This window comes from Microcaecilia unicolor, chromosome 4 (genome assembly GCF_901765095.1).
Source record: "Microcaecilia unicolor chromosome 4, aMicUni1.1, whole genome shotgun sequence".
Taxonomy (NCBI): Eukaryota; Metazoa; Chordata; class Amphibia; order Gymnophiona; family Siphonopidae; genus Microcaecilia; species Microcaecilia unicolor.
In genome coordinates, this window is record NC_044034.1 from 141,579,605 (window position 1) to 141,605,826 (window position 26,222).

The following is a 26,222-nucleotide window of genomic DNA, read 5'->3' on the forward strand; positions in this document are numbered from 1 at the left end:
ATAACCTGAGTCAAATTTAACAAATCATATGAAACATCTGAATTAGTAACTGCATCTGCTGGTTGATTCATTTCTTTTTTTGAAAAAGGTGGAATAAAGTGTATCGTGGATATTGGTGGATATGAACTTTCTGGAATTTTCAAAACATCCATAAGATATTTCTTAAAAGTAATCAATGGAGCTTCAGCAGAGACTTTAGGAACATTTATGAAACGTAAAGTCTTATGCCTTGAAATATTATCCAAATTCTCTATCTTGCGGTTTAGCTGAATATTATCTTTTATTAATAGATCATGACGTTCATTAATCTTAGCTTCCAAAGTCTCCACTCATTTTTCTACACCTGTAGTTTTCTGTTCTATTGAAAAGACCCGAACATAATCCTCAGAAAACTGTTGAGAAACGGTGGTGATTCCTTTTATTGGACTGCATAAGAATAATTTAAAGATAGTGTAGTACATCTCACATCTTCCTGTTAATGTGCCACACTATGAAAGCTCACACACTGGAACACTTATTAATAATTTTATTGCCATAACCTAGGAATCAGAATGTGAACGAATCCAGTGTTCTCGCTGTTACTGGAACTCTGAGCAATAAAACTAATGACACACAACTAAAGTAAATGTCCATTTGAAAATGGAATGTTGCAGCTGATCAATTAAATACAAGTTCGGACAAATACAAATGGTAGCAAGAAGTTAAATCTTTAAAATACCTACTGTTTTATTATTAGCATTAGGAAAGTCATTTTCGTGGTTACATAAATTCATTTTAGGTTTTGGATATCTGCTGAGGAAAACTGTAATAATCAAATCAGCTCTTCTGTAGTCATAGTGCCATAAGACTTGCATATTGTAATCATCTACTCCCACATAGGTTTTTTTGATCTTTTCTTCATTATCAAAGTGTAAAAAAATATGTTTTAAGAAGAAGGAAGTCATTAAATTATAATAATGGAACACTGAATCAGAACATCCACGTACTTGCCCACTTGAGACTAATTCCTCATCCAAGCAATGTTTTCTATAGTCTGTGGATTTGGATGATGCTGTATGTGGTCTTATTGTACCACAGCTAAAAAAGATCTGATCATGTTATAGTAGTCTTTTATTAACATTTTCTTAATATTCAGCAGATATCATATCTACTAGACCATTATTACAGTCATATTATAGTCATATATTTTGGGCACTTATTTGATTACAATACATGCTTTAATAGAACTTTATATACACATTCTCCGAGGACAAGCAGGCTGCTTGTTCTCACGACTGGGTGACGTCCGCGGCAGCCCCCACCAACCGGAAAAAAGCTTCGCGGGACGGTCGGCACGCAGGGCACGCCCACCGCGCATGCGCGGCCGTCTTCCCGCCCGTGCGCGACCGCTCCCGCCAGTTCCTTTTTTTCCGCGTCTGGAGAGAGTCGTGCTTCGAACCGCTCTCTCTTTTTCAGCCGCCGGATTTTCGATCGCGTTTACGCGATCGCGCTATTTCTTAGTTTTTCGGTCTAGTTACCGCCCGGCTTCTTTTTTCAAAAAAAAAAAAAAAAAAAAAAAAAAAGAAACCCTGCGCGTGTGGAGCACGCGCTCCCTTTTTCCCTCGCTTCCAGCGGGGACGCCGCGTTGCGGCCTAGTGGCCGCTCGGTCGTTTTCTTTTTCGTGGTGTGATTTCAGCCACCATTGACGACTTTGACTTCGCCGACGCGATTTTTCCGTCGATGTCCTCGAAGGTCCCGAGTGGATTTAAAAAGTGTGGTCGCTGCGGCCGGCCGATCTCGCAGACCGACACCCACGCTTGGTGCCTCCAGTGCCTCGGGCCGGAGCACAATATCAAGTCGTGTTCTCTGTGTCTCGGTCTCCGGAAACGGACTCAGGTTGCGAGGCAAGTTCTGCGGGACCGTCTTTTTGGAACTTGCGCCGGCCCCTTGACGTCGACCTCGAAGGCATCGGTATCGACGCCCGGCCCTTCGGTACCGGTATCGATGCCCGAGACATCGGCACCGATGGCAGCGACCCCAGGAGAACAGGTCCCGTCGGCCCGCCGGTCCTCCGGTGAGAGTGGGGGTGAGAGGCCGCGTGGGCAGTCGGCCCCGGTCACTCCCTCAGCTCGTGGGCCACGGGACCGAACCCTGTCTGACCCGGTACCTCGAGACCGAGGGGGATCGACCTCCTCCTCCTCCATGCCCTCCGGCGCCGGTGACGGGCATCGCAAGAAAGATAAGAAGCGTCGTCACCGGTCGCCCTCGGCGCATCCGGATATCGGAGAGGAGGCGACGCCGAAGCGTCATCGTCGGGAGGAGAGGTCTCCGTCGGTTGTGGAGGTACCGACGCATCGGGGTTCCGGCACCTCGGTGCCATCTCCTGGCTCCCAGCAGCTTCTGGCGCCGACACCCCTACCGACCCCACCGCCTTTCCCGGCAGCGGGCCTGGACGAGTGCCTCAGAGCCATCCTTCCGGGGATCCTGGAAGGGCTGATGCGCCAGGCTGTGCCACCCCCGGCGCCGATGACTGTGGCGCCGGCGAGCTCTAGCCCGGCGCCGGGGCCGTCGACACCGCCGCCGCTTGCGGTGCCGGTCTCGACCGCCACGCAAGTGGAGTCCCCGTCGACGTCAATGGAGGGAGCTCCGTCCCCGCCGGCGCGGGAGTCCACCGCTCGACGACACCGAGACCCTGGTGCCTCGACGTCGAGCCGGGCCCGGTTCAGGACTCAGCTACATGAGCTTATGTCCGACACCGAGGATGAGGACTCGTGGGGGGAAGAGGAGGACCCTAGATATTTCTCCTCAGAGGAGTCTACGGGCCTTCCCTCGGACCCCACGCCTTCACCGGAGAGGAAGCTCTCACCTCCTGAGAGTCTCTCCTTTGCCTCCTTTGTGCGGGATATGTCTATCAGCATTCCCTTTCCCGTGGTCTCTGTGGAAGAGCCGAGGGCCGAGATGCTCGAGGTCCTCGACTATCCATCACCACCTAGAGAGTCCTCCACGGTACCGCTGCACAATGTCCTCAAGGAGACACTGCTTCGGAACTGGGTGCGACCTTTAACTAACCCCACCATTCCCAAGAAAGCAGAGTCCCAGTACAGGATCCACTCTGACCCAGAGTTAATGCGGCCCCAATTGCCCCATGACTCGGCGGTCGTGGATTCTGCTCTCAAGAGGGCACGGAGTTCGAGGGATACCGCCTCGGCGCCCCCGGGGCGGGAGTCTCGCACTCTGGACTCATTTGGAAGGAAGGCCTACCAATCCTCCATGCTCGTGACCCGCATCCAATCATACCTGCTCTATATGAGCATTCACATGCGGACCTATGTGCAACAACTGGCGGACCTGGTCGAGAAGCTCCCGCCGGAGCAGTCCAGGCCTTATCAGGAGGTGGTCAGGCAGCTGAAGGCGTGCAGAAAGTTCCTGTCCAGGGGTATCTATGACACCTGTGACGTGGCATCTCGTGCTGCGGCCCAAGGTATAGTGATGCGCAGGCTCTCATGGCTGCGTGCCTCTGACCTGGACAACCGCACCCAGCAGAGACTGGCCGACGTCCCTTGCCGGGGGGATAACATTTTTGGTGAGAAGGTCGAGCAGATGGTGGACCAACTGCATCAGCGGGAAACCGCTCTCGACAAGCTCTCCCACCGGGCGCCTTCAGCATCCACCTCCACAGGTGGACGTTTTTCCCGGGCCCGGCAGGCTGCACCCTATTCTTTTGCGAAGCGTAGGTACCACCAGCCGGCCCGAAGGCCTCGTCAGGCACAGGGACAGCCCCAGCGCGCTCGTTCTCGTCAACAGCGTGCGCCTAAGCAGCCCCCGGTGCCTCCACAGCAGAAACCGGGGACGGGCTTTTGACTGGATCCACGGGAACATAGCCGCCCTACAAGTGTCCGTACCGGACGATCTGCCGGTCGGAGGGAGGTTAAAATTTTTTCACCAAAGGTGGCCTCTCATAACCTCCGACCAGTGGGTTCTCCAAATAGTGCGGTGCGGATACGCCCTGAATTTGGCCTCCCTGCCTCCAAATTGTCCCCCGGGAGCTCAGTCTTTCAGCTCCCATCACAAGCAGGTACTTGCAGAGGAACTCTCCGCCCTTCTCAGCGCCAATGCGGTCGAGCCCGTACCACCCGGGCAGGAAGGGCAGGGATTCTATTCCAGGTACTTCCTTGTGGAAAAGAAAACAGGGGGGATGCGTCCCATCCTAGACCTGAGAGGCCTGAACAAATTCCTGGTCAAAGAAAAGTTCAGGATGCTTTCCTTGGGCACCCTTCTGCCAATGATTCAGAAAAACGATTGGCTATGTTCCCTGGATTTAAAGGACGCATATACTCACATACCGATACTGCCAGCTCACAGACAGTATCTCAGATTCCGCCTGGGCGCACGGCACTTTCAGTATTGTGTGCTGCCCTTTGGGCTCGCCTCTGCCCCACGAGTGTTTACCAAGTGCCTCGTGGTGGTAGCGGCCTACCTACGCAAGCTGGGAGTGCACGTGTTCCCATATCTCGACGATTGGCTGGTCAAGAACACCTCGGAGGCAGGAGCCCTCCGGTCCATGCAGTGCACTATTCAACTTCTGGAGCTGCTGGGGTTTGTGATAAATTACCCAAAGTCCCATCTCCAGCCATCCCAGTCTCTGGAATTCATAGGAGCGCTGCTGAATACCCAGACGGCTCAGGCCTACCTTCCCGAAGCGCGGGCCACCAATCTCCTGGCCCTGGCTTCGCAGACCAGAGCGTCTCAGCAGGTCACAGCTCGGCAGATGTTGAGACTTCTGGGTCATATGGCCTCCACAGTTCATGTGACTCCCATGGCTCGTCTTCACATGAGATCTGCTCAATGGACCCTAGCTTCCCAGTGGTTCCAAGCCACCGGGAATCTAGAAGATGTCATCCGACTCTCCACCAGTTGCCGCACTTCACTGCTCTGGTGGACCATCCGGACCAATTTGACCCTGGGACGTCCATTCCAAATTCCGCAGCCCTCGAAAGTGCTGACGACGGATGCATCTCGCCTGGGGTGGGGAGCTCATGTCGATGGGCTTCACACCCAGGGTCTGTGGTCCCTCCAGGAAAAGGATCTACAGATCAACCTCCTGGAGCTCCGAGCGATCTGGAACGCACTGAAGGCTTTCAGAGATCGGCTGTCCTACCAAATTATCCAAATTCGGACAGACAATCAGGTTGCAATGTATTACGTCAACAAGCAGGGGGGCACCGGATCTCGCCCCCTGTGTCAGGAAGCCGTCGGGATGTGGCGTTGGGCGTGCCGGTTCGGCATGCTTCTCCAAGCCACGTACCTGGCAGGCGTAAACAACAGTCTGGCCGACAGACTGAGCAGAGTCATGCAACCGCACGAGTGGTCGCTCCATTCCAGAGTGGTACGCAAGATCTTCCGAGAGTGGGGCACCCCCTCGGTGGATCTTTTCGCCTCTCAGACCAACCACAAGCTGCCTCTGTTCTGTTCCAGACTTCAGACACACGGCAGGCTAGCGTCAGATGCCTTTCTCCTTCATTGGGGGACCGGCCTCCTGTATGCTTATCCTCCCATACCTTTGGTGGGGAAGACCTTACTGAAGCTCAAGCAGGACCGCGGCACCATGATTCTGATAGCGCCCTTTTGGCCCCGTCAGATCTGGTTCCCTCTTCTTCTGGAGTTGTCCTCAGAAGAACCGTGGAGATTGGAGTGTTTTCCGACTCTCATTTCGCAGAACGACGGAGCGTTGCTGCACCCCAACCTTCAATCCCTGGCTCTCACGGCCTGGATGTTGAGGGCGTAGACTTCGCTGCGTTGGGTCTGTCTGAGGGTGTCTCCCGGGTCTTGCTTGCCTCTAGGAAGGATTCCACTAAAAAGAGTTACTTTTTCAAGTGGAGGAGGTTTGTCGTTTGGTGTGAGAGCAAGGCCCTAGAACCTCGTTCTTGCCCTGCACAGAACCTGCTTGAATACCTTCTGCACTTATCAGAGTCTGGCCTCAAGACCAACTCAGTAAGGAATCACCTTAGTGCTATTAGTGCTTACCATTATCGTGTGGAAGGTAAAGCCATCTCTGGAGAGCCTTTAGTCGTTCGATTCATGAGAGGCTTGCTTTTGTCAAAGCCCCCTATCAAGCCTCCTACAGTGTCATGGGATCTCAACGTCGTCCTCACCCAGCTGATGAAACCTCCTTTTGAGCCACTGAATTCCTGCCATCTGAAGTACTTGACCTGGAAGGTCATTTTCTTGGTGGCAGTTACTTCAGCTCGTAGGGTCAGTGAGCTTCAAGCCCTGGTAGCTCATGCTCCGTATACCAAATTTCATCACAACAGAGTAGTGCTCCGCACCCACCCAAAGTTCCTGCCGAAGGTGGTGTCGGAGTTCCATCTTAACCAGTCAATTGTCTTGCCAACATTCTTCCCCAGGCTGCATACCCGCCCTGCTGAACGTCAGTTGCACACATTGGACTGCAAGAGAGCATTGGCCTTCTACTTGGAGCGGACACAGCCCCACAGACAGTCCGCCCAATTGTTTGTTTCTTTCGACCCTAACAGGCTAGGGGTCGCTGTCGGGAAACGCACCATCTCCAATTGGCTAGCAGATTGCATTTCCTTCACTTACGCCCAGGCTGGGCTGGCTTTTGAGGGTCATGTCACGGCTCATAGTGTCAGAGCCATGGCAGCGTCAGTGGCCCACTTGAAGTCAGCCACTATTGAAGAGATTTGCAAGGCTGCGACGTGGTCATCTGTCCACACATTCACATCACATTACTGCCTCCAGCAGGATACCCGACGCGACAGTCGGTTCGGGCAGTCGGTGCTGCAGAATCTGTTTGGGGTGTAAATCCAACTCCACCCTCCAGGACCCGAATTTATTCTGGTCAGGCTGCACTCTCAGTTAGTTGTTCTTCGTAGGTCAATTTCTGTTATGCCCTCGCCGTTGCGAGGTTCAATTGACCTGGGTTCTTGTTTTGAGTGAGCCTGAGAGCTAGGGATACCCCAGTCATGAGAACAAGCAGCCTGCTTGTCCTCGGAGAAAGTGAATGATACATACCTGTAGCAGGTGTTCTCCGAGGACAGCAGGCTGATTGTTCTCACCTACCCTCCCTCCTCCCCTTTGGAGTTGTGTGTTTCATCTTTTGCTAGTCATTCAACTGGCGGGAGCGGTCGCGCACGGGCGGGAAGACGGCCGCGCATGTGCGGTGGGCGTGCCCTGCGTGCCGACCGTCCCGCGAAGCTTTTTTCCGGTTGGTGGGGGCTGCCGCGGACGTCACCCAGTCGTGAGAACAATCAGCCTGCTGTCCTCGGAGAACACCTGCTACAGGTATGTATCATTCACTTTTTCATAACTTAAGCTTCTGATTAATTAACCTGTAAGTTTTCTTCCAGGAATGAACTGGTACCATGGAAGTTTTTCTCACAATATTTACTCATTCCAGTTCTCATAAGAACATAAGAGTAGCCATATTGGGTCAGACCAATGGTCCATCTAGCCCAGTATCCTGTTTTCTAAACAGTAGCCAAGCCAGGTCACAAGTACCTGGCATAAACCCAATTAGCAGCAACATTTCATGCTACCAATCCTGGGGCAAGCAGTTGCTTCCCCATGTCTGTCTCGATAGCAGACTGTGGACTTTGTCCAAACCTTTTTAAAACCCAGATACACTAACTGCTGTTACCACATCCTCCGGCAAAGAGTTCCAGAGCTTAACTATTCGTTGAGTGAAAAAATATTTCCTCCTACTTGTTTTAAAAGTATTTCCATATAACTTCCTTGAGTATCCCCTAGTCTTTGTACTTTTGGAACGAGTAAAAAATAGATTCACTTCTGTTCGTTCTACATCACTCGGTATTTTGTAGACTTCAATCATGTCTCCTCTCATCCGTCTGCTTTCCAAGCTGAAAAGCCCTAACCTCTTCAGCCTTTCCTCATACAAGAGGAGTTCCATCCCCTTTATCATTTTGGTCGCTCTTCTTTGAACCTTTTCTAATTTTCTGTCTTATTCAGCATCCCATTCCTAATAATTCCTGGCATCCTGTTTGCTTTTTTCGGCACCGCTGCACACTGAGCAGAAGATTTCAGGGTATTATCTACAACGATGCCTAGATCTTTTTCTTGAGCTCTGACCCCCCCCCCCCCCCCCCCCCCCCCCCCACGGTGGACCTTAGCATCGGGTAACTATGATTTAGATTATTCTTTCATGGCACATTTTATGATAAAAATTCCATGGGAAATCATGCACCTCTTACCAGTAAATGTAGCTGCAATTTTCATTGCATTTTTTGCTATTCATGAATCCTAACTTTAAAATCATTTGGCATGATACTTAAGCTCACTTGGAAATTTTGCATAAATCTTGAGAATGGGATCACCTGTGAAAAGGACTGTGTACTAGAATGCCAAACAGCATCTAATATATTTCACATTTGCAAAAGAAAATAGTGCACAGTGTTTGGTATTTTTACCTCACATGATTGCATCTGTAATTCTATCATAGTTTAGTAAATCAGGGCCTAAGGCTGTTCTCTACTTTAATGTTAAACTAATATGAGGATCAAGATTATTCACTAGAAGAGTTCATGGAAAGGTAACAACTTGATTGACATTTAAGATAAGGTGTCTGAAATGTTGATCAAATTAAAAATGAGGGCACCCTGGATTGCAGATTATATGTCAGGATAATTTTATTGACTTTTAAATGTAATGACAACCCCTGTCATAATTCAATAGATATACTCATTGTGCCTATGGCAATAAGTAAAGAATCTTTGGAACAAGCAGAAACAAAGAACAAAAGCATTTAACGTAGAGGGAGTTGCTGGAAACCTATCCGAGTACTGGATTATGACCTGTGCATAATATATTTACTAAACACAGAGGAACAGGGATTTGTAGTTTTGACAGATGAAATAATGAAGTATAAGATTATATTTATTAGCATCAGGACATTTCCCAGTTGATACCCATTTCCAAAATTTAAACGAGAAGGGCAGTTTTCTGACTGGGCGTGTGCAGTTACATGTGGCTTAATTGGTACCTAAATGCGCCAAGTGCACAATGTACAATTCTATACAGTGTTGCATAAGTGCTACAGCTCATAACTGCAAGAGGGGCAAATGTGGGCCAAGGGCATGGTGCCAACTTACAAGCATAACGTAGCATACTAGAAGTTCCACACATCGCATGGTGGACATAGACATGCTCACTTGCACCTACTATTGACCTGGTATGAGCTTAGGTGCACCCAGATGTCCAATGCAGGGTCGTACACTTGGGTCACAAAAACCCGAGGGAATGGTACAGTATAGGGGATGAAGAGCTTCTATGTACGAAAGAAGAGTGGGAGTTGGGGGTGATTGTGTTGGATGACCTTAAGGTAGTCAAACAGGTAGAAAAGGCAACACTCAAAGCCAGAAGAATGCTCGGGTGCATAAGGAGAGGGATGTCCAGTAGGAAAAAAGAGGTGATAGTGCCCTTGTACAAGTATCTGGTGAGACCCCATTTAGAATACTGTGTGCAATTCTGGAGACCACACAGAAAGATATAAACAGGTTGGAGTCAGTCCAGAGAGCGGCTACAAAACTGGTAAGCAGTCTCCGTGTGTAAATGCACAAAAGAATTGTCCTTATACTGCTGTTATCCTTAGGTAGATCGTCTGGTAGGTCGCTTGCCTTCAACCTGTGACCCGAGTTCAGATCCCACATTTGGATTTCTGATAGGGATCTGGCCTTTGACTTAATCAGCCATCTAGCCACTTGCAGTCAATAAATGAGTACTTGGTCTTAGACCTGGCAAGGGTAGGGTTAGGGGTGGGGGGAGATGACTGGAGAAGAAAAGGGTAGGGTTGAGGGGTAGATGACTGGAAAAAGTAATGTCAGTAGCTGACTGGAAAAAGTTATGTCAAACCACCTTGCTAATATTCTTCCAAGAAACTGTCACGCAAGTGAGAGCCCTCCCCACCCCCCATGTCATTCACAACTCAGTTCTTGTATACAAGGCCCTACCTTTACTTAATGCTTATTATCCTTAAACACTAAGCAATCATAATATAACAAATATTTCTCTTTGAGTTATTTTTATTTGACCATGAGGGGTGAGCACCCAGATTATCAGGTAGACAGAGGTAAGGGCTGCCTTCAGCCTGTGCTGGTTTTCCCCTGGCTGCTTTATAGATACTCTTTTAGCTGCTGTAATATTTCCTTTGGCTTGGCTGCTGCTCCCCCGTTAAGCTCCATGTCTGTTAGTGATCCAGTAGAAAATCACTGCTGTTCAACTCCACATGTGTGGCATCACTGAAACTTTCTGTTTCTAGGGGAGGGTTGAATAAGTAATGAGGGAAAGAGAAGAGATGATTATTCTTATAGTAATATGGCGGGATCAGTATAAAAATTTGCTCCCCCAGGAGAGATTTCATAGAGAGCAAAATCATATTTTTCTCAATAATTAGCGCTCTTACAGAGAGCACATACAGTGGGGGAAATAAGTATTTGATCCCTTGCTAATTTTGTAAGTTTGCCCACTGACAAAGACATGAGCAGCCCATAATTGAAGGGTAGGTTATTGGTAACAGTGAGAGATAGCACATCACAAATTAAATCCGGAAAATCACATTGTGGAAAGTATATGAATTTATTTGCATTCTGCAGAGGGAAATAAGTATTTAATCCCTCTGGCAAACAAGACCTAATACTTGGTGGCAAAACCCTTGTTGGCAAGCACAGCGGTCAGACGTCTTCTGTAGTTGATGATGAGGTTTGCACACATGTCAGGAGGAATTTTGGTCCACTCCTCTTTGCAGATCATCTCTAAATCATTAAGAGTTCTGGGCTGTCGCTTGGCAACTCGCAGCTTCAGCTCCCTCCATAAGTTTTCAATGGGATTAAGGTCTGGTGACTGGCTAGGCCACTCCATGACCCTAATGTGCTTCTTCCTGAGCCACTCCTTTGTTGCCTTGGCTGTATGTTTTGGGTCATTGTCGTGCTGGAAGACCCAGCCACGACCCATTTTTAAGGCCCTGGCGGAGGGAAGAAGGTTGTCACTCAGAATTGTACGGTACATGGCCCCATCCATTCTCCCATTGATGCGGTGAAGTAGTCCTGTGCCCTTAGCAGAGAAACACCCCCAAAACATAACATTTCCACCTCCATGCTTGACAGTGGGGACGGTGTTCTTTGGGTCATAGGCAGCATTTCTCTTCCTCCAAACACGGCGAGTTGAGTTCATGCCAAAGAGCTCAATTTTTGTCTCATCTGACCACAGAACCTTCTCCCAATCACTCTCGGCATCATCCAGGTGTTCACTGGCAAACTTCAGACGGGCCGTCACATGTGCCTTCCGGAGCAGGGGGACCTTGCGGGCACTGCAGGATTGCAATCCGTTATGTCGTAATGTGTTACCAATGGTTTTCGTGGTGACAGTGGTCCCAGCTGCCTTGAGATCATTGACAAGTTCCCCCCTTGTAGTTGTAGGCTGATTTCTAACCTTCCTCATGATCAAGGATACCCCACGAGGTGAGATTTTGCGTGGAGCCCCAGATCTTTGTCGATTGACAGTCATTTTGTACTTCTTCCATTTTCTTACTATGGCACCAACAGTTGTCTCCTTCTCGCCCAGCGTCTTACTGATGGTTTTGTAGCCCATTCCAGCCTTGTGCAGGTGTATGATCTTGTCCCTGACATCCTTAGACAGCTCCTTGCTCTTGGCCATTTTGTAGAGGTTAGAGTCTGACTGATTCACTGAGTCTGTGGACAGGTGTCTTTCATACAGGTGACCATTGCCGACAGCTGTCTGTCATGCAGGTAACGAGTTGATTTGGAGCATCTACCTGGTCTGTAGGGGCCAGATCTCTTACTGGTTGGTGGGGGATCAAATACTTATTTCCCTCTGCAGAATGCAAATAAATTCATATACTTTCCACAATGTGATTTTCCGGATTTAATTTGTGATGTGCTATCTCTCACTGTTACCAATAACCTACCCTTCAATTATGGGCTGCTCATGTCTTTGTCAGTGGGCAAACTTAAAAAATTAGCAAGGGATCAAATACTTATTTCCCCCACTGTAAATTAGGTGAGTTTGGGAGGACTTCTAAGGTGTGAGTGGGCTTATTCAATGTAAGATCTGTGAGGAATTAAAGCTGTTCAATTTGAGAAATGCAAAGTGATGCATATTGGGAAGACGAATCATAGTTGCCTGATGCTCAAGCCCTCCTTAGGAGTCAGCAGTCAAGAAAAAGATCTAGGTGTCATTGTAGACAATATGCTGAAATCTTCTGCCCAGTGTGCAGCGGTGGCAAGATGCTAGGAATTGTTAAGAAAGGGATGTAAAATAAGACCAAGAATATTGTAATGCCTCTGTATTGCTCCCTGGTGCGACCTCGCGTTGAGTGTTGTGTTCAGTTCTGATCACCGTATCTCATAAAAGAGATAGCAGTATTAGAAAAGGTTCAAAGAAGAGCAACTATTTTATTTATTAGTATTTATTTACTGCCTTTTTGAAGGAATTCACTCAAGGCAGTGTACAGCAAGAATAAGTCAAAACATAAGTGTAGTCCCCCATTTTAATGGAGATTAGTAAAGATCATGAGAGAACTAAAATGATAAAGGGGATGGAACTTCTCCCATATGAGGAAAGACTAACGAGGTTAGGGCTGTTCAGCTTGGAAAAGAGATGACTGAGGGGGTATATGATTGAGGTCTATAAAATCCTGAGTGGTGTAGAATGGGTAGAAGTGAATCGATTTTTCACTCTTTCAAAAAGTGCAAAGATCAGAGGATACTCAAAATTTTATAGAAATACTTGTAAAACAAGTAGGAGGAAATATTTTTTCACTCAAGGAATAGTTAAGCTCTGGAACTCGCTGCCAGAGAACGTGCTAATGTAATTAGCGTATCTCGGTTTAAAAAAGGTTTGGACACGTTCCTGGAGGAAAAGTCCATAGTCTGTTATTGAGCTGGACATGGGGGAAGCCACTGCTTGCCCCGGGTTTGGTAGCATGGAAAATTGCTACTAATTGAGTTTCTGCCAGGTATTTGTGACCTGTATTAGCCACTGTTGGAAACAGATACTGGGCTAGAAGGGCCATTGGTCTGACCCAGTATGGCTATTCTTACGTTCTTATGTTAATAGGATATCCAAAGACTTACAGCGCCTTTTTAGATAAATCGTGAATGTTGGAATATAAACAATTTCATGAAAATGTGCTGAGCCTGTGACATATGTTTATGTTTATTAAGATTTGCTATACTTTAACTTGTGGATCTAGGCGGTGTACAAATATCTAGAACAATGCAAAAAGGTAAGAACAGTGGCGTATGAAGGGGGGGCGGTGGGGCGGTCCGCTCTGGGTGCACGCCGCTGGGGGGGGGTGTCATCTCCGTTGGTTCCTTGCTCCCTCTACCCCGGTACAGGTTAGTTCCTGTTCCGGGGCAGAGAGAGCAAGGAACCAATGGAGCCGATGCAGCTCCCAGCAACGTGGGCTCGGGGGCGGTTCGGTCCTCCCGCCTGCCCCTCGCTGCCAAAGTAAGTTACAATGCACTCCGGGGGGGGGAGGGGGTACGCACTAGAGGGGGGGGGCGCCGTGCTGCACCCGGGGGGGGGGTGCGCAGCGGCGACCTGCCCCGGGTGCCAGCCGCCCCCGCTACGGCACTGGGTAAGAAAGGAACTGACAGGAAAGTAAATGAAATAGAGCTAGAAAAACATTCACACCAATTGACAGAGAGGAAGGGTGGGTCACAGAGGGGAAAAACGAGTTAAGTAGCAGGGAAGGGAGGAAGGGGAGCACTACGGAGAAAAACTATAAACCAGGTTGAGATTAAATTAAGGGGTGCTAAAAGCCTGCTTGAAAAGCCAGGTCTTTAGTTTAATTTTGAAGCTCTTTAAAAAGGGGTCTATACGGATGTCCAGAGGGAGTGAGTTCCAGGAGAACAGAACTGCAAGGAAAAAGGCATGGTGTCTTGTGAACTCTGAGCAAGTTTGGGAGCTGGAAGAACCAAATGGCAGGGTTTAAAAAAGGTTTGGATACTTTCCTAAAAGAAATGTCCATGAGCCATTATTAAGATGGACTTGGAAAAATCCACTGCTTATTTCTAGGATATTGGTCAAAAACAATCACAAAAATGGCAATGCTCCACCACTATGTTTTGAATAATACACAACGAACTACTGATGGAGCAAAAAGTGTTCAATAAACAATTTGCTGTTTGATAAGGGGACATCTCATAAAGTCTCACAGGCACTCTGTATCACGCTTCTTGCGAGCTTCTGATTTTGTGACAATTTGTGACAATTTATAATCATTGACTGCCCCCAACCTCCGATAGTACACAGAACTTGCTTAACACTCGTGTCCTTTAGTGTATTTCAATCTTAAATATCTTTGTGCAGCATTTTTATATTTTTATATTTTTTTTATTTTTAACTGTGCACTATCAATTCACAGCTACTGTCTAGCTACAGCATTACTTCTTGAGCTTTATCAAGTGCAGAAAAATTTAACTTATCTTCTCATTGCTGGAAGCCGCGATCTTATCTGGTCATACTGCGGCATTAGGCACTATGCACTTCATCAATGTCTCTTGTCTGCATTCAATTCAATTCCCGGTATACGTTTAATCTATTTCTAGGATAAACAGCATAAAGTCTGCTTTACTGTTCTGGGATTTTGCCAGGTACTTGTGACCTAAATTGGCCACTGTTGGAAACAGAATACTGGACATGATGGACTTTTGGTCTGTCCCAGTATAGCAACGCTTATGTTCTTTTGTTCTTATATCAGTCTCAGTGTGGACCAGATCTGGCTCAAGATAAAACAAGAACATTACACCAACATTAACATCAGAATACTTAGGGGCAGTAATATAACTCACATTAATGAGTAAAGGCACTCTTTTAGGGAAATCTCTTCAGAAGAGACAGGAATGGCCATTGCAGCCAAGGAAGAAGTAGAAAGAAAGAAGTCTGAAACAAATTTAGCTGGTACAGGCATCAGTACAAAATCAGTAGAAAAGGGAGAAGTGCCTCCAGAAGCTGATGTTAATAAGCTCTTGCAAAGCTTTCTGTTGTAAGATGGAAAAGTCCAGACTATTTTGGGTGAAATTCAAGCTTCTGAGGCCTAACTTTGCTGAAACATTGTCTTTTTAAACCATATTTTGTTCTCTGGTAAAGAGAAGTCCAAGCTACTGTAAAAGCATGTTTTTTTCTTCTTTGCATAGTTCTGCGGTTTGCTGTGCCTGTGCAAACAGAGAGATACAACAAGGCACAGCAAGTTGGGAACATCTCCACTTTCCCATTGAAGCCTGAACACCTGTTGTAACAAATTTTTTTACATGATTTTGTGTTTCTGATTGACTCAAGGAACCACCAGTTCTTGGGTAGAGGAAGTATAATCTCTTTGTATGTTCTGACTTTTGGAACATTTATTTGGCACTGTTTGCGACTGTTTAAAAAACATCATTTAGGACTCCATTTTAGAACATCTGCAATACTATATCTGCAAGTACACTGTTTGAATTTTTCTCAGAACTCTTGTTTGTATGCAGATGCTAGTGACAAAACCTTTGCAAGGCCTTGTGACTTTGGAGCTAGTGTCTGAAATCTGCAGTTGTCCTAGAATTCCCCAAGGCAGGAAAAAAATCCTTTTTCTTCTTATCTGCTTGCTATGATTATCTTCTAATTGTGCTGATTATCATCTGACGACTAGCAGCGGGCCCAGTCAATATGACTCCTGATTTATTAATAATAATAACAATAATAATGATATTAATAATAATAAAACTTTATTTATAACCCGCTATATCTTTAAAAGTCTAAGTGGGGAACAAATCACATACAAAATATAAAAAAACAAAGCAATAAAAATTATTTCTTTACACAACAAACTACTCTGCAGTTCAAACATACAGCAGATTAAAATTGACATGGTATTAAAATAATTTATACATAAGAGGAACCAAAAACCTGAAGAAATAAATGAGTTTTCAATGCTTTTTTAAACTGGTTCATATTTTGTATTGAATGAAGTTCATTGGGCAAAGCATCCATAATTTCAGACCTTTGATATAGAAAATAGATGATCTGCATTCTTCTAAATAAACCTGATGAAATGAAGGCACGTCAAGTAGATGTTTCTGAGATGATCTCAGAGCGAGTAGGTTGACAACATCTTAGAGTGGCACTAAGAGTTGGTGAAATATTACCATTCAATATTTTGAAAACTAGCAATAAGATTTTAAATTCAATATTGTGAATATAAAGCTAAGTATATAGTTGCCTATTATGGGATGTAACATAGTAACATAGTAGATGACGGCAGAAAAAGACCTGCATGGTCCATCCAGTCTGCCCAACAAGATAAACTGATATGTGCTACTTTTTGTGTATATCTTACCTTGATTTGTATCTGTCATTTTCAGGGCACAGACCGTATAAGTCTGCCCAGCACTATCCCTGCCTCCCAACCACCGGCTCTGGGACAGACCGTATAAGTCTGCCCAGCACTATCCTCGCCTCCCAACCACCAGCCCTGCCTCCCACCACCGGCTCTGCCACCTAATCTCAGCTATGCTGGTGGTGGGAGGCGGGGCTGGTGGTTGGGAGGCGAGGATAGTGCTGGGCAGACTTATACGGTCTTATGTGGCCCCAGTGTATTGCATCATTTCCTGAGTCACAGTAGGATGGGAGGCTGGGGTTTGCTCCACCAAAGATAAGGAGACTTAAAGGAGAGATCAAACTTATAGTTTTAGATGCATTGACTGCTACACATTTTGATCCATAGGGCCCTTTAACAAGGGTACCTTTTTTCCAACAATTCCTCCACTTTTGATCTTCCTTTTGCCCATCTATAAAATCCAGCAGAAGCTCCTGCCCCTTGCTCCTTAGTGGCTCCAAAGGGGCAAGTTGTTTCCCTTTGGCCACACCCCTTCAGGCATGCCCCCATGGTCATGCGCTTGTTGCTGTGTTCCATGGAAAGACAAGAGCTTTAAAGCAGCACAAGTGCTTAAAAGTGACATCACTCACAGTACAGTCATCCGCAGATTTGCTTGCAGCCTGATTTCACTGGAACCAGCTTACAGCCTGATGATGTTTCCCCGATCCTTGATCTTTTCTGACTTAAAATGTGCAGTACGTTGGCTGTAGTGCAATTCATTTGTGCTTTTATCCACTGTTGTGTACTGTGTAAATGGAAGTCATTGTTGTTAAAGTGTTTCTGTAAAATATGTTAAGGATCTGTTGACACAAAACTTTCTATGTTACTACCTATGACTGGATAATTACGGGTCCAGGTGTAGCTTGCAGTACAACACCAAAAGTAGGCAAAGGTCAATTAAATTGGCAAATTTGGATCCCAATAACAAGATAATCAGGAACAGAACTTACATGTTCTCTTAGGCTTCCATGCCAGCATCATGATTTTTACAGTTGGCAGGGTCTTGCTGCATCCTAGTAAGTGGGAAAATTGAGGTGGGAAAGTTTGTTGTAACAGTTCCGACTCTGGTGGTGGTGGGGATTCTGTGGGCTACATTCTCAAATTCTGGGGGAGGGAGGGAAGGAAGCATTTGTCCTCGGCACCAGACCCTTTTGCACTAAACTTCCTTTGAGTGAGTGGATGTCATGCTTTGTTTAAGAGGAGTCCTTTGTCTCCATTGAGGTTATCCAACTGCCTTGCTATTTCCACTGCCACTTTTGATTTTGGCCACCAACAATGTGGTTTTTTTTTTTGCTCATTTTCATTTGTTAGCAACATGCAGTGAGATGGGATATGTTGTTGACATTTCTCATGTCTTTGCAAACTACAGCTCATCCCTATTATTTTCTGTTTTTAATCTGAATCATATCTCCCAACCTGAAGCTTAGTTTTCAATTTTCCTCATGCTGAATATTCAGCTAATGGACCAGGTGATTAACTTTAATAATAACAATGAACCCACTATCATATTGAATATAAAGAGATTAACAGAGAAAATCTACAAAAATAACGTGGAGGGACATAATCGAATGGGGCACCCAAGTTTTCCTGAGGACGTCCTCGTGAAGGGGCGGGGAAACCCATATTATCGAAACAAGATGGGCGTCCATCTTTCGTTTCGATAATACGGTCGGGGACACCCAAATCTCAACATTTAGGTCGAACTTAGAGATGGTCGTCCTTAGAGATAGTCGTCCCCGGTTTTCGGCAATAATGGAAACCGAGGACGCCCATCTCAGAAGCGACCAAATCCAAGCCATTTGTTCGTGGGAAGAGCCAGCATTCATAGTGCACTGGTCCCCCTGACATGCCAGGACACCAACCAGGCACCCTAGGGGGCACTGCAGTGGACTTCAGAAAAAGCTCCCAGGTGCATAGCTCCCTTACCTTGTGTGCTGAGCCCCCCAACCCCCCCCCCCCCAAAACCCACTACCCACAACTGTACACCACTACCATAGCTCTTACAGGTGAAGGGGGGCACCTACATGTGGGTACAGTAGGTTTCTGGTGGGTTTTGAAGGGCTCACATTTACCAGCACATGTGTAAAAAGTAGGGGGGGATGGGCCTGTGTCCGCCTGCCTGAAGTGCACTGCAGTACCCACTAAAACTGCTCCAGGGACCTGCATATTACTGTCATGGAGCTGGGTATGATATTTGAGGCTGGCATAGAGGCTGGAAAAATATTTAAAAAAAATTTTAGGGTGAGAGGGGTCCAGTGACCACTGGGGGAGTATGGGGAGATCATCCCCAATTCCCTCCGGTGGTCATCTGGTCATTTAGGACACATTTTTGTGGCTTGGTCGTAAAGAAAAAAGGACCAAGTAAAGTTGCCCAAGTGTTCGTCAGGGACGCCCTTCTTTTTTCCATTATCAGCCGAGGACACCCATGTGTTAAGCACGCCCCAGTCCTGCCTTCGCTATGCTTCTGACATGCCCCTGTGAACTTTGTTCGTCCCCGCGACGGAAAGCAGTTGAGGACGCCCAAAATCGACTTTTGATTATGCCGATTTGGGTGACCCTGTGAGAAGGACGCCCATCTTCTGATTTCTGTCAAAAGATAGGCGCCCTTCTCTTTTGAAAATAAGCCTGATAGTAACATAGTAGATGATGGCAGATAAAGACCTGCATGGTTTCATCCAGTTTGCCCAACAAGATAAACTCATAGCATAAGGTATGATGTGATACTTCATATGTATACCTGATCTTGATTGTCCTTGCCATTTTCAAGGCATAGACCATAGAAGTTTGCCCAGCACTGTCCTTGTTCGAAAACTTCTGTAGTTGTCATCGAAGCCCCTGAAATCCCCACTCCAGCCCATCCAAATCTGTTCAGCTATGATCAAGGCACTGACCATAGAAGTGTACCTAGCACTGGCTTTGCTTCCCAGTTACTGATGTTGCCATTAATCACCGCTAAACTTCTTTGGATCCATTCCTTCCGAACTGGTTTCTTTTGTGTTTATCCCTCACATTTTTGAATTCCGTTAATGTTTTCATCTCCACCACCTCCCGTGGAAGGGCATTCTAGGTATTTACCACCCTTTCAGTGAAAAAGTACTTCCTGACATTATTCCTGAGTAGGCCCCCCTTCAACCTCAATTCATGGCCTCTTGTTCTCCCACCTTCCCATATCTGGAAAAGGTTTGTTTGTGATTAATACCTTTCAAATATTTGAATGCCTGTATCATATCACCCCTGTCTTTCCTTTCCTCCAGGGTATACAACTTCAGGTCATCAAGTCTCTCCTCATATGTCTTGTGGTGCAAACCCCATACCATTTTCGTCACTTTTCTCTGAATCGCTTCAAGTTCTTTTATGTCCTTAGCAAGATACAACCTGCAAAACTGAACACCATACTCCAAGTGGGGCCTCACCAATGACTTGTACAGGGGCATTTTCTGCTGGTTGTACCCCTCTTTATGCAGCCTAGTATCCTTCTGGCCATGGCCACTGCCTTGTCACATTGTTTCATCACCTTGAGATCCCCAGGCACCATCACCCCAAGGTCCCTCTCCTGACCTGAGCTTATCAATCTCTCTCCACCTATCTGCTACATCTCCTTTGGAATTCTGCACCCCATTAAATGGAAAAAAATGCAAAGAAATTGCCATTTTCTTTCTTGATTGTCAATTGTGTCATAAGTAATCTATTTTTAATCTGTTGTTACAGAAATTTGGGATCTTCTATGTAAAATGAATGTGCTACTTGTATGTGTGAAGAGCAAAACAATACTATCCTAAAATGTGCTCTCTCTGAGATTCTTAGCAAGTGCCTGCACCAGGGGTCCTAGCATTAAAATAACACTATATAAATAATGCTTCTTTTCTTTTGTAATTCTTTTTACTAGTGTTTGAATTGTAATGTTTTATATATGTGTATGTTGTTTACATCTAAACGTGTAATGCTGTTTGCAATAATTTATATATATGTTTATGTAATGTTATTTTAACGCTATGACCCCTGATGCATGCACTTGCTGAAACACCACTATGTTGGGTTAACAATAAAACTAATAACCAGACTGTGGCTCCAGTGACATCCTTATCCTCCTGACAATCTACACTTTTGTTCTCTGCTGTTTCTGTTCTGCAGAATATTTGTGTTCTCCTGTTTCTCTTCTGAGATTCTTAACATACAGCAGTACTGCTTGTTTCTGAGCTGGTATAGATTAGACTTTCTCTCCTATCATACATCATTGAGAAGGCATCAATCAACGAAATGTATTTCTAATTATAAAATGATTTCTTTCATAGAGGCCAGAGTTGACCCTTGAAGATCAGAGATGGTAGTATTTTCCAAGTTTTCTATATATTTCTCCATCTTTAAGTCCTGATGAGATATATTAAGGAGTCTGTCTGAAACTCTCATCATTATAAGTGGTCTCACTTGCTTTTTTCTTTTTACATCTGAACTATTCAGCTTAGTTTCACAATACACATCAAAAGAAGGTGTGAAATGACTTAACAAGAGGGCATCAGAATCCCAGTAATACACGGCATGTACTTTTATTGTTTGACATGATTTCTACATGAAGGTGTATAAGATATCATGGAAATAAATATGACTGCATAAAGATTACTCTGAGAAAATGTGTCAGGAGAAAACTTTTTAAATGATTGGTAAGATGAACATTCAGTATGGGATACTGTAGATGCCTTGTGTAAATAGTCATGATTAAGGATTTCCTCCCCCAAACATAGGCAGATAATAAGGTATTTCTTTGGTAGGAGAAAAACTAAACAATCCTCTGCTTGATGACAGAGGCTTGCTAAGGTGAATTTTAATTATGACTAAATTGTGGTATTACTCTTTCATAACCTGAACATCTGTTCCCTTCAGGACTGATGATTTATGCAGGCTATCAGAGCAGACAGCTTGCTACAGCTTATGTTACGCTTTGTGGGAAGCTGGTGGTAGCATGTTAAAAAAAAAAGTCAAAGTATTTATATGGAAAGTAGCCAGTGTACCAATTTAATGGGGGAGAGGAAGTGATGTGGTTATTTTAATGGTGAATTTAAATTCTGGATTTTTTTTTTTGCAGCCCATCTCTTATTAATGAAGAGAGCAACATGGTCCATTAATGGCTTGGTGCTTCCTACTAATATAAAGAGGGGGAAACCCAAGCCCATTCTTTCCAGTCGTATAAAGAAACTTTCTGAAAAGTTCTCTGTTAGAATCTTGGTATTTAAGAATGGCACCGGGCAGGAGGGTTGTGAAATTGTTGCAGAAAAGGATCAAATGGAAAAGGTAACATTTGCTGCTTTTTAAATGCAGCTGTCCATTCCTTTAGAATAAAATAAATACTAAAAGAATCCACTATGCCATAATATTTTTGACATGCTAAAAGTATGAAAAACAGTTAATTCTCTAAAACTAATGATCATACACATAGAAGTGTGGTTGTGTTTGTGTGCCTTGTATTTCCATTATAAGTTACAGATTGCATTTTTAAAAAGGGTTTACATTAAGACAGGGAAGAAGAGATTTGGGTTAGAAAGATTAAAGACAAGTTTTGGTCTTGTTAATTAGGATTTCCTATTGTATTTGTTATCCGAGTTGCAATATGTACCATGGTGTTAACTTTTGTTACAAGGAAGTTTCTGGATGATATGTGCTAATATCATTATGTAGCTAAAGAAGCATAACAACTTGAGAAGGGGGGGACAGGAGGTAAAGGGGATTAGGGGGGAAAAAGTTGTTAAACCACAAATCTGATGGCTGTTTTGCACTATCTTTAACCCTGTTACATGAGAGGTTATTGCCGCAATGTTAAGTTTATACTTATATGATTTATTGTCTTTGTATTATGTCATCAATAAAAATATTGAAATATAAAAAGGGTTTACATTAATATATCAGATAACTCATTGATCACTACAAATTTCTTTCACTGTCTCTTTGTGTCATGTGTTCAGCGCTGCGTGCGTCTGGTAGCGCTATACAAATGCTAATAATAATAATAATAATATCCTTACATATTATCAATGACTCCCTCTCCTCTATTCATCTATCCACCACATACATTAGTCCAATTGTTACAACTTACAGTATAGTCTACCTATTAGCCAGTTTTTACGGGCTAGGAGAGTTTGCTCCACCATACAGGAATTTAAGAAACATGCTAAGGAACTTCAAGATAGGTTCCTAGAAAGGGGATACCCGAAGTCAGCTGTGAGAAAGGCGTACCTTAGAGCACGGTTTGCTCAACGCCAATTGTTGCTTGGTGAAGGAAACAGAGATAATGATGACCGTCTAACATGTGTACTCCCATTTACAGATATGGCTCAGAAGGTGGTCCAGATAATTAAAACTCACTGGCATGTGGTCCAACTATACCCTTGCTTCCAGGAACTACCTCTTATATGAGAGGGAAAACTATAGTGGAGTGGTTGGCACCCAATAAGTTCTGGGAACCGGGGGTAAGAGGAGGAGAACAGGAGGGAGAACATAATATCTGTGGGAGGTGTCAAGGATGGTGATTATGGGGGTAGATTGGTGTGCCCCTAACAGGAAGAAGATTAAGGCTTGGGATAAAACAAATTGTGAGATGAGAAATGTAGTATAAGCCATTGAATGCCCATGCAAGTTAGTATATGTGGGTAGGAGTTCTCGCCCTTTAAAAATAAGATTGACAGAACATTAGTCCCGGATTGCCACGAATAATATACAGGCTCCCCTAGTAGAGCATTGGTTGGAGAAAGGACACAGGGTGGAAGATATTATGTGGAGAATCCTGGAGCATGTGTATGTAGGGGAATCAGTGACTAGGGTGTTAAATTTCAAAGAACAGCGATTTATATTCTTGTTACAGTCAGTGACGCCCACTGGTTTAAATGCTGAACTGGAATGGGTGTCGCTTATGTAGTAATGAACAGCTGTGACCAACCAGGACTTGGGACGTAGGTAGGGGGCGTCACCCATAGTATACTATTAAAGATAGCTAGAAACACGCTGCGGCCATCTTTATGAGGGAATAACCCTTAAATCAGTTGCTTATTTAAGTAGAGCTGGCGCTAAGACGGCGAAAGGTAAGAAAGTGGGGGATTGTTTAATGGAGGGTCTGTATGAGGAAATAAATAACAACTCTATAGACGTTTCGTTTAATGTAGGGAGGTATTGTTACATATTTCTATTTTTTGTAGGAGTCAGTCCTTGAGAGAGCCCTGGGGAAGGGCGAAACGTGCATGTCGGACGTTAACAACAACCCCTGGGTCCAATTTTTTGAAATAAGATGAGTGTTCAAGTATAGAGTTAAAAGAATTTATATAGAGGAGTGTGGTAGCCGTGTTAGTCCACTCTTACGGTTATCAATACAAATCAAACAAAATAAAACATGGAAAAGAAAATAAGATGATACCTTTTTTATTGGACATAACTTAATACATTTCTTGATTAGCTTTCGAATATAAAAGAAGAAATATATATATATATATATATATATATAAAGTGACGTCGTGGTCAGCCGATATTCTAACGATTGGATGAATGTATGTGGTGGATAGATGAATAGAGGAGAGGGAGTCATTGATAATATGTAAGGATATAACTTCTGGACTCCCACTAGTGGTCAAATTAACAATTAGCCGAAGAGACTTGTATTAATAATAATAATATGACATTTATTTCCTAGAAAAATCAATCTACCTATTCCCTGGATTTATGGAAAATATTTGCTTAGAATGTGTTAACAATGTTCTGTTTCTGTCTCGGAGTGTGCTGTTATTTTAAAAACATTGAGAAAATAGAAATATATTAATATGGAAAATGATGACAGAAGAAGCCCATATGGTCTATCAAGCCTGCTGATCCATACCAACAGACCAGGCTCTAAAGCTCCCTCAGAGATCTTCTGTTTTTGTTCCAAGGTTTCTTGAAATCTGATACTGGTCTTGCCTCCACCATCTCCACTCTACTAGGAGGTTGTTTCACACATTCACTAGACTTTCTGTATTTCCTTAGATTACTCCTGAGTCTGCCCCTTTCACAATTGTCTTATGGCCCCTTTTTCCAGAGCCTCCTTTCCATTGACATGTGACTGATTTCAGAGAGGTCTACATTCTAAAGCTTTTTCCCAGGTAGTAATACCAGCTATCTGGATAAAAGCCGTTGAGAAAGATATTCAGTGGCACTATCTGCAGAGTGTCTTTACAGACTGGTGCAGCACTATTCACATAGTATCGGAGCAGAGAACAAAGTTATAAAGATGGTGGTGACTTTCATTGCTGCTACCCGGATAACTATCTGCAACATTGTTTACTGATCCCATTACTTCTGTATTTCTTAAACTTTTAATTGTACTGAATTATTGTTGAATGTTAGCCAAATTGATCTGAATGTTTAAGTTTTGGATAATGTGGGATATAAGTACCAATAAATAAGTAAAATAATGCAGGATACCACAAAAGTTGTCCAGCAGTGGCTGAATATCCCTGTACCCAGATAACTATCTGGATAACACGAAAGCTGTCCAGCAGTGGCTGAAATTCCCTGTTACCTGGATAACTATCTGGATAACTTCGGTTAGCACCAAAGCTGTCCAGCAGCATCTGAATATCCCTGTTACTGGATAACTATCTGGATAATTTAGGATAACTCACCTGGTTCCAACGTAACTCCATCCCGTCACTAACAGAATGATGCTGATATTCAGCTGTGCTATCCAGTTATGCACCACTGAATATCAGTAGCAAAGCCGGACAGTGGCATCTTCCTTTTACTATCTTCCCCTATGATTTTAGATTACCACGATTTTATCCCTTCCCCCATGTGGACAACTTGCTCTGGTACGAGGGGAAAAAAGTATCCCAATTTCACTTGTCAAACATCTAATAAGTCTAGCATTCCTTTTATTCACTATCTCAGTTCCATCTGAGCATATCTTGTCTTTTTTCACTGACTTCATGCCTCCTCACCTCTTCACTGTATTTCTTGTTCCTTCTCTTCCTCTCCACTGGGGATTTAAATCCCAATCCTCTTCTTCCAAATCCACTCTCGCCCTAGCTGTGCAGGTCAAACCGCAACCTCTCCAATCTTTTATTTTTGTTCCTCCTCTTCCTCTCTGTTCTCTTCCTTTCTCTTGTGACCTGTGGAATGTCTAGACTGCCTCCAACAAGCTTGCTTACATTTATCTCCTTTCTCTAAGGGAAAGGGAAATGGGACGATATACCGCCTTTCTGAGGTTTTTGCAACTACATTCAAAGCGGTTTACATATATTCAGGTACTTATTTTGTACCAGGGGCAATGGAAGATGAAGTGACTTGCCCAGAGTCACGTTGCAGTGGGAATCGAACTCAGTTCCCCAGGATCAAAGTCCTGGAGTAATCTAAGGAAAGGTCCAAGAAAACAGCAGGGTAATCGATCTGCAAACTCCAAGATGGACACCAAACGAAGCAGATACGTATGTGGAAAACAATATTTAATTGATATGGATCAATAAAAAATTAACAAGCCCGACACAGGCCGTGTTTCGCCCCACTGAGCTGCATCAGGGGCTATAAAACAAACAATCATATAACAATTACAACAAATATAAAAGCTTGTTAATTTTTTATTGATCCATATCAATTAAATATTGTTTTCCACATACGTATCTGCATAATCTAAGGAAATACTTTTTATGGAAAGGGTGGTGGGTGCATGGAACAGCTTCCTGGAGGAATTGGTAGAGATGAAGATTGTATCTGAATTCAAGAAAGCATGGGACAAGCACACAGGATCTAAGAGAGAGGAAGGATTGCTTTTGACTCGTAACCACTTGTAACCACTTGCCTCCACCTACCCTCCTCTCCTCCTTCCTGT

The 26,222-nt window shown here is 44.6% G+C and overlaps 1 protein-coding gene across 2 annotated transcripts in view; it reads left to right on the forward strand.

Annotated features, from left to right (window-relative positions):
• Positions 1 to 26,222, forward strand: part of DCDC1 (doublecortin domain containing 1) — a 556,169-nt gene that overhangs the window by 108,758 nt on the left and 421,189 nt on the right. For both annotated transcript variants that reach the window (XM_030200682.1, XM_030200683.1), the window contains one exon: positions 21,465 to 21,670. In XM_030200682.1, the coding sequence (XP_030056542.1) occupies positions 21,465 to 21,670 (206 nt within the window). The remainder of the gene's footprint in view (positions 1 to 21,464; positions 21,671 to 26,222) is intronic.